This window comes from Triticum urartu, chromosome 7A (genome assembly GCF_056163025.1).
Source record: "Triticum urartu cultivar PI428250 chromosome 7A, HENAU_Tu73, whole genome shotgun sequence".
Classification (NCBI taxonomy): domain Eukaryota; kingdom Viridiplantae; phylum Streptophyta; class Magnoliopsida; order Poales; family Poaceae; genus Triticum; species Triticum urartu.
Window position 1 is genome coordinate 180,077,613 of NC_141879.1, and position 14,241 is coordinate 180,091,853.

Consider the following 14,241-nt stretch of genomic DNA (forward strand, 5'->3'; position numbering starts at 1 on the left):
GGCGGCGGTTACCCTCGGCTGAGACACACATGAAAGATGAAGTGCTGCGCAGAGTTGGGGAATTTTTTCCCGATGTGTAAGATGTCCCTCGGAGGAAGACGAAGGCCGCGGGCAAGTAGATCAGACGATCTCGCGCAGCCAGATCGAGCGATTGTTAGGGGCCAAAACTTTCGGCCGGTGCACCGGCGCATAGTACCGCCCTTTTTAAAAAGAAAAGAAAAGAAAAACAACATCGCCCTTCTCCTTAATGAATTATTTCACTCAATGCTGGACAGAACAACGGCTTCGTCTGTGGGACTCACTAAAAAGGGTTCAAGCCGCGTGCTCTCCAACCTTCAGTAGCTCAACAAGTCGCCTATCTTCAGTGAGAGACAAGCTCCCTCTCACGTTATAAGATGATCTTTTGTGGCAACATGCTCTCCGGTTGCGATCAAGGATCTTGGGCAGAGACAAGTTGGTCTGTGGCAGTGACCTTTGAACATCTTCTCGGTTGTTCTGCAGGGACTATCTGCAGCATTTCATGTCCACAATCTTCTGGGTCGACGCAATTCCCTTTCTTTTTTTCTTGAAAAGGGGATTCTTTGGTCTCTGCATCAGAACGATGCATACGGCCATCTTATTAAAAAAAATAGGTTCAAACGAGGTCTTAAAGTCTCAAAACGAAAAAAAGAGCTCACACAGAGCTGAAAGGGCTAAAGAACAAACTAGCCATAAAAAGGTCGCCACAATCGGCTGGCATAAGAGAGATAGGTAAACTAATTGCCTATCCTATTACATGACCGCCATCCAAATCGGTTGAAAATATCCCGTGCTACCATCTCCCAGCGGATAGATCCAGTAACCAAACGCTCTCTGGCCTCTGTCGGAGTGAGTAGCGACCACAAACGGATCAGCGCCGTGGCTTGGAAAATAACCTACAAAAAATGAATATTTGTTGTCCTGTTAAAAACTAAATCATTTCTGCAATTCCAGACTGCCCACAATAAAGCACAGACTCCTACGCGAATATGTCTCGCTGTTTCGGGCTCTATCCCGTTAAGCCACGTTCCAAATAACGTGTTGACAGAACTTGGTGGAGTAATATTAAAAACAATATGGACTGTCCGCCATAGAATTTTGGCTAACGGGCAATTAAAAAAAAGGTATTTGATCGTTTCATCCCTTTGGTGCCCATGGAAAAGCTCTTGACACTGTCGTAGACTTGTGCGGCTTGTTGTGTATATTTTTCCAACGCGGAGTGCAGAAAGCAGTACAGTAAAGCATTTCCCTTGGAAAACATGATACTTGGTTGATGCTGCTCTCCCCGCCCCGATTGCTCGATGGATATGTTACCGATTCCTCGTAAACTAAGATTTTTTGTCTGACCAATATGGCATCTCGCAGGCACGCCAGCCATTGCTATTTGTATTCAGGCTGCTCTTTCAAAAGAGAAATAAAAGCTTGTACTGCACTCGCAATTCCTTTGACAGCTTGGTCGTAGGTACGTACGTCTCCCTGCATTATCAGAAAAGAAATCAAGGTCCAGTCACAGGCTGCTTGAAAAGAAAGAAAAAGCCTGTACTCTCACGACTGTTTTCTTTGGGAGCAGTAAAGCTAAGGGCTCAATCTCAAAAAAAAAAAAAAAGAGGAAAGCTAAGGGCAGGTATACATTAATACATACGTGCACCCGCACAAATGCTAAGGGCTTTAGTTGTTAGGAAGTTTACGTAAAGCTGTACGTAACTCTTCGTAGATGTCGGATTTTCGGCTTGGTCGTCTCCCTGAGCTCCCTTTGCAGTGCAAGCACACAACCACTACACAAACGAGAGACATCGATATGGAGGCTGTGGTGAGTGCCTCGCATGGCGCTTTCGGGCCCCTGCTGGTGAAACTCAACGATTTGCTCGCCGGCGAGTATGCCCTACTGAAAAGGGTCCGCCGTGAGATGGGCTCCCTCAGGTCTGAGCTTAGCAACATGCATGCTGCGCTCCAAAAGTAGACGATGCTACAAGATCCCGATATCCAAGCGAAGGCATGGATATCGGAGGTCAGGGAGTTGGCCTATGATACCGAGGACTGCGTCGACAAGTTCATTCACTGCCTCGGCAGTCCTGGCGCCAGGCACCACCACCACCGCAGCATCAAGGAGTTCTTCCGCAGGAGCGCTTGTCGCCTGAAGACACTTGGATCTGGGCGCCAAATTGCCAAGCAAATTGTCGAACTCAAGGCTCGTGTTATGTCAGTGAAAGATCAGAGGACTAGCTACAAGCTTGATGATATGGTTTGTGGCACTTCTGGTCATGCAGTTGTGGATCCACGTCTGGCTGCTCTTTTTATCGAGGAGGCACATCTTATGGGTATTGAAGATCCTAGAGATGATCTTGCCAAGTCCCAAGTGGGCACTAGACGCGGAAAACAGCTTGGGCACGCATTGCAGGGTGTTGTCTATTTTTGGATTTGGTGGGTTGGGAAAGACAACACTAGCAAATGAAGTCTACCGTAAGATCAGAGAGCATTTTTTTTTTAAAAACGAAGACGCCAGATGCGTTCGGCTTTCACAAAGTTTCTTTGTAGCTCAGACTACATGGAATCTCTTATCCTCAACCCTCCAGCCTTACTTTGAGATCCGTACTCTCCAACTAACTAACAATAAGAAGATTTCTCTTTTTTGTTTCTCGAAAATGAAACAACATATGAACTTCAAACTTTGCAGACCAAACAAACATTAGAACATCAATGTGTGAAAAAACTTTCAGCTTTTTTGGTCTAATATAAATATACAAAATGGGATTTTCTTTGAATAAAAATATTATTTCAAGTATTTAAAATGCATGAAAAAATCTGAAAGTTTTTTCCTATATTGTAGTTAGAATGTATTGTTGTTCTGCAAAATTTGAAGTTCATATGTTGTGTCGTTTGAGAGAAACAAAAAAGACAAATGTGTTTGCACGAATCTTGATGCATAAATGGATGGCAAAGATAAGGGATACCGTGTAGCCTGAGCTACAGAAAATCACACTCTTCGGCTTTAGATTAATAAAGCCCCAACAGCAGCGTACCACATACCAAGTCTTAATACATCACCAACAGCCATGTCGGCTCAACCACGAAAGTAGAAACGAAACGAAACTAAACAAGCCACAAATCAAGGTTACAGGGCAGGGCCCGTACAGAGCACGCAGGCTCGTCAAGCAACCAAAAGGGATCGAAGTCATGACTCCCTAGCCATCGCATACACTTGCACCAGTCGTTGTTGGGCGATCTTGATCAGCTCAGCATCCTTGCGCCTCCCCAACGGACTCCACTGCTGCAATAGGAGGTTGCATTTGAAGATGATATTAGCCGGATGATTTGGAAAACACCCTTCTATAGTAAACTTGTTCCTAGCTAGCCATAAGGCCCAGAGAAGTGCCCCAACACAACTCCACATAACCCTATATTCAGGGCCCTTAATCGCATCTAGGAGGTTGAAAAGCTCGGCAGCCGAGCGCGGGTCCCAAAGGACACCCGCCGCAGTCCGGACTGCACTCCACGCGAACCTCGCTAGAGGGCAACGGAAAAACACATGATTGGCATCCTCCGGTTGCCCGCACAACGCACACGGACCCGTGGCCGGTCCATTACATTTGGCTACGTTCAAGGAAGTGGGAGCCTATCGCGAAACAGTTGCCAAATGAAAAGTTTGATCTTCAAAGGCATCCGCGCTTTCCACAAACCAGCAATCACTGGCTGTGTCGGCCCTTGACACAACTTGCGGTATAAGGAGTTCACCGAGAACTTCCCCGAGTTAGTGAGCCGCCAACTTACCGAATCAGGCTAGTCCGAAAGACCCACTGGTTCGATTAGTTGCAGCAAGGCCGCGAGGCTTGCCTGCTCGGGCCCGTTGAGTTCCCGCTTAAACTGAATCTCAGGTGGCATCGCGGCAAGCGCATCCGCCACCGACAGCGCGGTGTCGACAGCAATATCGTACAAATCCCGGAATTCGACCCAAAGGGGTTGGGTACCTATCCAAAGATCAGTCCAGAATCGCGCGGATCTGCCGTTCCTGATCAAAAATTTTGCCCCCATGGCAAAAGCTGGTTTGATCAACTGCAGATCATTCCAAAAGGGTGAGCCCCTTGCCCTCCCTTCAAAGAAGTTCCCGTTAGGAAAATATTTGGCCCTTAGGAGATCAACCCACAGCCCGGAGGCCCCCTGGGTGATTTTCCAAATCCATTTGCACATCAACGCGATGTTAAGCCATCTAGAATTGGTGATCCCAAGACCCCCCCAAATCCTTGGGCCGACACACCCAGGCCCATTTAACCATGTGGTATTTATGGCTCGGGTAGTTCCTTCCCAGAAGAACTTGGCACGAGGCGTGTCAAACTTGGCGTGGGCCCCTTCTGCAAGCAGAAACAGTACCATGGCGAACATTGGCAAGGAGGACAGGCTGGAATTTGTGAGCACTAGCCTCGCCGCTTTCGACAAAAATTTGCCCCGCCAAGGACAGACCCGATTCCTCACTTTGGCACACAGAGGCTCCCAATCCTCTATCGTGGGTCCTTTGGTGTCTACCGGGAGGCCCAGATAAATGAACGGGAATTTGCCCACTTTGCAGTTGAGCAGATCCGCAATGCGCCTTCCCTCCTCTGCCTCGATCCCCATCGAGAGCACCTGCATTTGTGGAAGTTAATTTTGAGGCCCGACATGAGCTCAAAACTGAGAAGAATCGCCTTGACCACAGCAATGCTATGAAGGTCCGGACGAAACAGCAGTAGAGTGTCATCCGCATACTGCAAGTGGGTCACTCCCCCTGGAATGAGATGTCCTACCAACCCTTTGATATGGCCAGCTTCCGCCGCTTTCCTCAGCATAGAGGACAGCGCGTCAACAACAAAGTTGAACAGGAGGGGGGAAAACGGATCCCCTTGTCTGAGGCCCCGTTTATTCCGGAAGAAGTGCCCTACTTCTCCGTTCACCGAAATAGCAGTTTGTCCTCCCGAGACCAACTGCATGATGCGGTGCACCCAAACAGCGGAGAAACCCCGGCTGAGTAGCACCTGATGGAGAAAATACCAATTAACCCGATCGTATGCCTTTTCGAAGTCTAGCTTAAACAGCACCGCCGGTTCCTTAGTGCGTTTCAGTTCGTGTATCATCTCCTGAAGGGCCAGGGGGGCCTCAAGGATATTGCGACCACGGATGAACGCGGATTGGTTGCAATGGATCACACGATGGGCAATCGGAACTAACCTAGTCGCACACGCTTTGGCACAAATTTTAAACGGAACATTGATGAGCGCAATGGGGCGGAACTGTCTAATGTCATCGGCCCCTTGAACCTTTGGAATGAGCGATAACACTCCAAAGTTAAGGCGCGATATATCTACTGAACCGCGCATAAACCTGATGCAGATCTCGAAAATCGGGCCCCTAAGCAAGGGCCAGAAACATTTAAACATTGCCACCGTCCGCCTTCATACCCATCAGCGCGGCGTCGATTTCTTCGGGAAGGAACGCTAGCCCCAGCCCCTCATTCTCGCCGTCCAGCACCCGTTGTCCGGCTTCCCACATATCCGCGCTCAGCCCAGCCCTCTGGTCCTCACATGTCCCCATTAACTTAATGTAGAACTCATAAATATGACGAGAGATGTCCTCTTGTCGCAACAGAAGCCCCTGCTCCGATTGCAACCTCAGGATCGAGCATTTCCGATGGCGGCCATTAGCGTAGGCTTGAAAATATTTGGTATTGGCATCCCCTTTGAGGATCCATTTCAAACCACTACGGCGACGCCAATATTCTTCCTCCGCACGCAACGACGCTTCGACCTGACTTTCCAGGTCGTATCGGTGGGCCCAATCCGTCTCAGAAAGATCCCGTATATCAGTCTGGGAATCAATCGTTGCGATCTCCGCTAGGATCGCGGCTCTGTGTGCTTTGTATGACCTCCCTAGGTTAGCGCCCCATCCCTTGAGACTTGCCCCGAGTCGTCCGCCGACAGTGTTCCAGAACTCCATCGGGCCATGTTGGGGCCCCACTTGGCTCACGCACGCCCTCCACTCCTCTTTCGAAGAAAAAACAAGGGCTACGTCGCACTCTATCCTCCCCCAAGGAGTACACAAGTGGTACATGGTCCGACCCAATACGAGTCTCCGCGACCAGAGTGCAGAGGGGAAAACCCATTTCCCAATCCGGAGACATGAACACACGATCCAGCACCGAGCATACCGGGTCTAATTGCTTGTTTGTCCATGTGAATCGAGCACCCGTTCTAGCCACCTCCCTGAGGGCCATCGAGGCGATCGCAGCATTAAACATAGCCACCCGAGGCTAGTTTATGTTACTGTTACTCTTATCCGCACGCGGCCTAATCAGGTTGAAATCTCCTCCCACCAGGACAGGAAGCGCCGCCTCAGTCACGAAGTTAACTTTGGCTTGGAGTTCTCCCAAGAACTCCGCCGATCTCGAGTAATCGGCCGGCCCATAGAACTGAATGACAACCAATTCGCGGCGCGAGGCCCTAACTCTAAAATGAGCTGAGATAAAAAACGAACCAACGTCCCAGTCGATAATCTCATACAGAGCGCGATTTAAACCTAGCAACAAACCACCGGAGTGACCAACAGCCGGAACATGTTTCCACTCAAAGCGCTCCAAAGGATCAATCGCGAGCAACTCATGGAAACGAAAATCCCCCTTGATTGTTTCCTGCAAACCAACGATGTTGACGTCCTCTCTACGCATGTACTCCCTAAGTTGCGTCCGACGCCCCGCGTGGCCAAAGCCACGAATGTTCCAAAAGATGGCCCGCATCTAGATGACGCGATTGCGGAGCCGGACACCTCGCGAGGTGACCGCCTTAGCCACGCGCCTCACCCTGCCACGGCAAGGCGAGGGAGAGGGGGCAACCCCTGTTGCCTGACCCCCCCCCCTCTTCGGGCACAGGAAGTGCCGCGGTGGCCCCTCCCTCAGGCTCACCGGGCCTCTGGTCAGCACGCGCTGCCGCAGCAGCCGCGAGCGCTGCCTGCGCCGTCTCCTTGGCGCGAACGAGCGAAATAAGCTCCCTGACACCCCCCCTCACAAGAAGAAACCACGCCGCTCGCTTCCAACACCTCATGCAAGTGATCGTCCGAAAAGGAATCTAGAACCGTGAAGCGAGGCGGAGGATTACCTGAGATCTCCATGTTCTTCTCCGGTCCACACAAGCTCGCGCTCCAAGGGGCCGCCGGGCGCGGTTGGTCCACCTCAGGCTCGAGCTTGATGGAGTAGCCCTCGCCATTGAACTAGATTTGCACAGATCCGCACAGCTTGGCCGGCGCACGACACACAAACTTCATACGCACCGGGCCCGAACGGATAAGGGAAAATTCATCCACCACCAACGGTCGGCCGATCATAGTCGTGGCCGATATTAGCCGCTCCACATGTCGCTGCTTCGGAGGCACACCCAATAGCTTCACCCAAACCTCCGGCATTGACAGCGCCTTGGGCTCGGCAAGGACCGCGTCACGGATGTCGGCGGTGATGTTGTTGATGGAGAGGAAGAGCTTCCCGCTGCGCGTCGCCATCCGTAGCATGACAAGGTCCGGGAACGCCACAGAGAAGCAGTCCGTGTCGAACGGCGCCACCTGCCAGTCCCACTCGCCCTCAAAAAGATGGGGGAGATCGGCCTCGAGGATCTCCTTGGACAAGACGCCGGGCGCCGCCGACACCAGGGCCGCGTTGGCCCCTAGCATTCCTTCCGCCGCCACATCTGCCTCCTCCAGGTATTGTAGGAAGAAGAAACCGCCACCCGCAAAGGCGTGGCCCATGGTCTGGAGCACGAGCTGCTTGCCGCGCATGGGGCAGTAGGCCGAGGCATGCCCCTCGTTGCTGCAGAGCACGCACAGTTGCTTGAAGCCGCACTCGCTCTGGTAGTGGCCTATGTGCCCGCAGCGGAAGCACTCCGGCCTTCCCGCATCCTCGACGGGAATGGGCTCCGCCGCCATGCCCTTGGAGGCGGAGGGCTTGGGGGCCTTGCAGGGAGCTTGCATCGCCGGCTTGTTCTTCTTCAGCTTCTGCTTGGAGTAGGGGTCGCCGGCGCGGTCACCACCGTAGGGGGGGAACAAATGCTTACGCTTGAGTTCCAGCCCCTTCTTCTTGTAAGCCTCCTTCTTCTTCTGCTTTTTCTCTTGCTCCTTGAGCCACCAAGCTGGGGGAGGCCCCCAGCCACCCTCCTCGCCGGCACGCTCCGCCGCGCGCGACTTCGCTTGGGCGCGCAGAACCCGCTCGCGACGCCTCTCCGCCTCTAGATCCGGCTCTGCCCTCTTGTCAGCACGCCGCTCCGCCTTGGAGCCCATGGCTACCACCTCTACGAAAGATCGGAGAAGGGGTTGGGGAGGGAGGGGTGGGGAAAGGGAGCGGGCGGATCCACCGAAGCGCCGCACCTCAGATGGAGTGGCTGGAAACCCTAGTGAGCTGTCGGAGGCGCCGCGGCGGATCCAGAGCCACTTAAGTACTGCCCGCTTCGAGGCCGGGCCAGGCCTGGGCTTCTCCGCGCAACCCCGCGACTCTGAGCAGCCCACCTCCAGACGCAGCCCCGTCTCCGCGGAACTAACGCCCTGGACCGCGCACGGCCCACGTAGGCCCCCTTGACTCACTTCTTGGGTTTGGCCCACCGGCCCAGCCCGGCCGGCCTCCTCAACCCTAGGCCAGGGATCGGTCGCCTCCTCCGTCGCTGCCGCCGCCCCTGTGCCCGCCGGCGCCACCGCCCCAGGCACCACCTGCACCACCGGCGCAAGCCTCGATCCCCGCGAAGGGGAGGCAGCCCGCATGCTGCCCGAGGCCGCCCACACGCCCCCCAACAACGCCGCGCGCACCAACGGCGCTCGACCAGACACCCCTGGTCGGCGAGCACCGCGGCCGCCAGGCGCAAAGGCCCGCCGCCGCCCGGCCGTGAGCGAGCCCCCTAGCTCCTCAGCCCGAGCCACGTACGCGCCGATCGACGGTCGTCTCACCTCGGCACGACGAGCCTCGCCATCGCTCGCCTCCGCATCCGAATCCTCATCGTCACTTCCCACGGCCAGAGCCCAGAAACGGCTCCCCGTCCAGCGTGGCGCCGCCTCCGCACCCGAGGCCGCCTCCGGGGACGCCTGCGCCGACCGGCCCGGCGTCCGCACCACCGACCAGGTCGCCGACTCGCCGGGGCCAGCGAGCAGAGCCGCTCCACCCGCCGCGTCGCCACGCGAGTCGCCAGTCCGTACCTGAGCCGTTGGACTCATCCTTCCACCTTGCCTGGGCCCTCGGATTTTTTTTAGTCCGAGCATGCCTTTTCCGTTGCAGTCGATCTCTCCATCCTGCAGTCCATCAGAGAGCATTTTCATTGCCATGCTTTTGTATCCGTATCGCAAAAGCCCGATGTTAGAAAAATCATCATGGATATAATCTCCCAAGTGCCATGCCACGATGGATTTACAAAGGACATTCAATTTTGGGATGAAAAGAGATCCATTGAAAAGCTAAGGGAGCTGCTACAAGATAAAAGGTAATTCGAATTGTTCATTGAAGCATATGTTGTTGCAATTTTCTAGAGTTTTGAATGTATACCTAATTTCTGCCAAACTCTTCATTATATTTTAAGCGAATTTTAATCCAGTATGTTTGTATGTATTATACAGAAGGCTTTTATCAATGAAAATGGTCATGTCATCCTTTCGATAATTTTTGAACCTATGTGTAGGATTATGGTGCTCGTACAAGACCATTGTATGTATCTGTGCACACACTGTGTGCGTGTGCACGCGTGTGTGAAGTGTGACATCGCCATTCTTAAGTCCTTGATAGGTCACTGTAGTAGAGTAACTATGTGTAAAGTTCTTATTTCAGAAGTGTATTGTGGAAGAATATTCCAAACTAACACAATAATTTTATGCAGTGATAAAATTGCTTTTATTGCAAAATAAAACACTAGATTTTACCTTTGAGTATAATTATTATTTGAATGAATTGGCCGTTGTGTGCTTCCTTTTTAAATCTGTATCATAGTGCCTGATGTATCTTCTAATCTATAGGTATCTTGTTGTTATTGATGATATATGGTCAACGTCCGCATGGAATGCTATCAAGTGTGCTTTTCCAGAAAATAATTGTTCAAGCAGAGTTATAACGACCACACGTATTTTTGACGTAGCAAGCTCATGTTGTCAAGTTGGGGATGATCGCATCTATTATATGGAACCTCTGAGTGATCTTCACTCTAAGAAATTGTTTTTCAATAGGATCTTCCGCTCTAAGGATTGCTGCCCTGATATATTGAAAGATGTTTCTGATGCAATCTTGAGAAAATGTGGAGGTCTACTATTGGCAATAATAAGTATATCTGGTTTGTTGGCAAGTAGACCAGCTGTAAGAAATGGATGGGAGAAGATTCGGAAGTCGATTGGTTTTGCACTTGACAAAAGTCAAAGTCTAGAGGGCATGAAGAGCATACTATCCCTTAGCTACAGTTCTCTTACACCTAATCTTAAGACATGTTTGTTGTACTTTAGTAATTTTCCTGACGATTACAAGATTGAGAGAGATATATTGGTTAGGCGGTGGATAGCGGAAGGCTTTATTTCTGAAGAGCATGGGCAGAGCCGACAAGAGGTTGCAGAGAACAATTTTTATGAGCTTATCAACAAAAGCATAGTCCAACCAATGGACATTGGTTATGATGGTAAGGCTCGTGCATGTCGAGTCCATGACTTGATGCTTGAGTTTGCTATTTCAAAGGCGGCAGAAGAGAATTTCATCACTGTGCTAGGTGGCCAAATGGTGTTACCAAATTCCAATTGTTATATTCGACGACTATCAGTCCAGCACACTAACTCGGAGCTTGCATCGACATTGGCAAGTAAAGAACTCCACCATGTTCGGTCTCTTACTGCATCGGGCTGCATCAAGCAAATGCCTAACCTTGTTGAGTTTGAAAGTTTGCGTGTATTGGATTTTGAAGGTTGTGAGGGTTTGAAGGAGTATGATTGGAACAATATCAACAAACTTTTCAAACTAAAGTACCTTAGCCTTCGAAGTACATGCATATCAAATGTACCATCAGGAGTTGTAATGCTGCATGATCTGGAGACACTAGATCTTAGGGATACATATATCCAAGAGTTGCCTGCTGGAATCGTTCAGCTCAGTAAACTACAATATCTTCTCACTGCAAGATGTATTTTTTACGGGGAAACAACAATACCAAGTGGGATTGGAAAGATGAAGAGCTTATGTGAGATCTCAGGCTTTAATATAACAACGAGTTCAGTTGGAGCAGTGGAGGAGCTCGAGAACTTGACCAATTTGACTGAACTCCATGTGGTGTTCAATGGTGGAGGATCTGACAAGTACAAGAAGCATGAAGAGATGTTGCTTTCCTCACTATGCAAGCTTGGCAGGTATAGTCTCCGGTCCTTCAGGATACAATGTAAAGATTCAACTCCCCTTGACTTCTTAGATTCATGGTGCCCTCTTCCATCGTCGCTACAATTGTTCATTATGAGTACCAGCTATTATTTGCCAAAACCTCCAAAGTGGCTTGCACCAACAGTGACCAGCCTTACACATCTCAACATCAATCTGAGTGAAATAACGGAGGAGGATATCAACATACTTGGAAGGATGCCTGCTTTGATTTCATTGGAGTTATGGTTTAAGACTGTTCGAAAAGAAAGGCTTATTGTACAAGGCAATGGATTCCGCAGCTTGAAGGAATTATACTTTATTCATAGTTACTATTTCGCAGGTGCAAGATACCTTCTGGTTCAGGAAGGGGCATTGCCAAAGGTTGAGAAGCTTCAGGTGCCATTCTATGTGTCAGTAGCAGAAGCCTATGGCTTATACTTAGGTATTGAGCACCTCCCATGTCTTTTTTTTAGAAAAGGAGGATGACCCCCGGCCTCTACATCTGAGCGATGCATACGGCCACTTTATTAATTATTAATATAAAACCTTACAAAGCCATACAACAGCAAGACTAAAGCCACCGTCTAAGCAACAACTGTCGCTACACCTATCCAATTGATGAAGGGGCGCAGATAGTCTGGGCCTAATACCAAACAGATATCGCAGCCAAACCTAAACATCTAAGACCTGAGGTCCCAACCAGGACGCCTGCCCGGTATGGGGCACCTACCAGTCCGGCGCACTCCTCAACCAAGACGCCTGCCGGGTATGAGGCCGCCGCAGCCACCTGCCACAAATCCATCTTCAGAGCTATACTGGTGCATGTACCGTGCCAGGTCTCTCTGCCATCGACGCCACCATGACGCCCGACAGCGTCATCCTCCTGCGCGAGTCCATCCTCCCACAGCGAACTCCGAATCTGCACTGCGCCACGCCGTCAAGATCCATCGCCATCAGTGTGTAGGATGAAGCACTGCTCCACCAAAGAATCCGTCCTCTGGTCCCTCGATCACGTGTGTACCTCCAAAAATGACGCCCCCAAGGGAGAAACGACACCAGAGCGCCGCCGTCATCCGATCATCCGATCTAGGGTTTCCCCCGGAGGTAGCAGAGAGTGGCCTTGAACTTATCCACGGCGATGCCTTCAAGAAGGGAACGACGCAGATAGCGCCGCCACCGTCGGCCTTAGCAAAAGCCGAAGGCAAGTTTTCACCCAGATCAGTTCGAAGGAATCCAACTCTCGTGCACGGGCCGCCGTCACCACCAACACCACGAGGCAGACCCTGGAGTACCGGCAGATCAGCGAGCCACCGGCACCACCGCATCCAGATCGCTGGCCACGCCGGGCCGCCGCCATCCCCCGCGCCGTCCGGGTCAGAGACGGAGCTGCCGACCGTGCACAGGGACCGCTGCCGCCTGCACACGCCGGAGCGCTGCTGAGATCCCAGCGCCCGCCACCGCTTGCCGACGCCAACCTCCGCCCGCGCACTGGCGCCACCGTGGAGCCATCAGATCGGGGAGGGAGACGTCGTGCACTGACCACCCTCGCGGACCCCGCCGCACGCCCGAGCGTCGGCGCCACTGCGGCGCCATCAGATCGGGAGGAGGAGGAGCCCGCGCCTCGCCGCCCCGCGCAGACCATGCCGCCGCCATCGCCGCAGCGCCACCAAAGGGGAGCCCCGCAGATCCGCCGACGACCCGACCTGCCGCCGAGCCGAGCGCCGCCGCAAGGGCCGGCCGTCCCGCGCCGTCCAGGAGCCTCGCGAGGAGGGAGGGAGCCCCGCCGCCGCCGACGCACGCACGGGCTTTGCCCGGCGGCGTCCCCTGGCGGCGGCGAGGGAGAAGGAGGGCGAAGGAAGGGAGCGGCGGCGGCGATCTAGGGTTCCGCCCGGGCCGCTCGCGGGAGCGGCACGGGGGACGGGACACGAGCAACACCCCATGTCTAAAAGATGCAGAAGTTAGTATTTACAACGAGGGGGGCACGGCTTCTGAAAGCAAGGCTGCAGTAGTTGCCATAAGGAACGAGGCAAATGCCCATCCCAGCCATCCTAGAGTAACTATCTTCGGACAAGAGAAAATTTCATTTCATTTTCCATGATGTGAAGGATAAGAATATATCAGTGTTGGTGATGTTGTGATGAGTATGATCACAACATTTCTTTACCAGTGCAAGCTATACCAAAAAATTGTAATAACTTGTATTTTAAACAATCTTTATATTGTTTTCTCTATTTATATACCTATATTTTCTCCATATCTAGGAGAATCTTTCATAGAAAATATAGAAGTGATTTATAGTGTGTTGGTGGCTTCATTAGTTGATTGGAAATGTGGTGAATCCGGAAGGATTCTCTTTTTCCTTGAGAAAGGAACATGGTGTTTGCTGATTTTTGTTTCATTTGGTTTTCAGGAATTTTCCAATCAAATTGTGTTTTTCTCCTAAAGCCAAAAATGGTGGACGTTCGCTATAACTATAGTATAAAAAAGCAAATAAAAATTGCCCTATATACATACTTAAAGAGAAAGGAGTTGAGCTTACCTGTTGGGGCTAACCTTAATCTCTCTCTCGCTTAGACGGAGGTAGAAGAAGGAGGAGACAACAATGGTTTTCGGCGACAAACGCCTCGTCGTGCACATGACCCCTCTTTCTCAGCTCAACTCAAACAAACATGAGTACAAGCGCTTAATTAGCACAGGGCCACACAGCCAGAGCTAACAAATAGCACTAGTTTTGTGTTACTAAGGGCATCTCCAACACTGACCCGCAAACCTCCCGCATGCATCCAGACCGCACTGTCTGGACCGCGGAAGCCATCCAACGCAGTCCTATATCGGTAGATAGATGTGTTTTCTCCCGC

General features: G+C 51.6%; 1 protein-coding gene and 1 pseudogene across 1 annotated transcript; both read left to right on the forward strand.

Annotated features, from left to right (window-relative positions):
• The first annotated feature begins 1,511 nt into the window (after positions 1 to 1,511).
• LOC147958875 (disease resistance protein Pik-2-like) lies at positions 1,512 to 9,489 on the forward strand (annotated as a pseudogene).
• Positions 9,490 to 10,156: 667 nt separating this feature from the next.
• LOC125523381 (disease resistance protein Pik-2-like) lies at positions 10,157 to 13,481 on the forward strand. The gene is made up of 2 exons (XM_087534855.1): positions 10,157 to 11,838; positions 13,319 to 13,481. Exons 1-2 carry the CDS (start codon positions 10,172 to 10,174, stop codon positions 13,479 to 13,481), a joined length of 1,830 nt encoding a protein of 609 aa, XP_087390981.1. The 5' UTR covers positions 10,157 to 10,171.
• The last annotated feature ends 760 nt before the right edge of the window (positions 13,482 to 14,241 follow it).

Bases quoted from the DNA above. Each gene is read 5' to 3' on its own strand.
- LOC125523381 (XM_087534855.1), top strand. From the start codon at position 10,172: ATGGAACCTCTGAGTGATCTTCACTCTAAGAAATTGTTTTTCAATAGG. The intron at 11,839-13,318 runs CCCATGTCTTTT...CACGAGCAACAC, and splicing joins TACTTAGGTATTGAGCACCT to CCCATGTCTAAAAGATGCAG.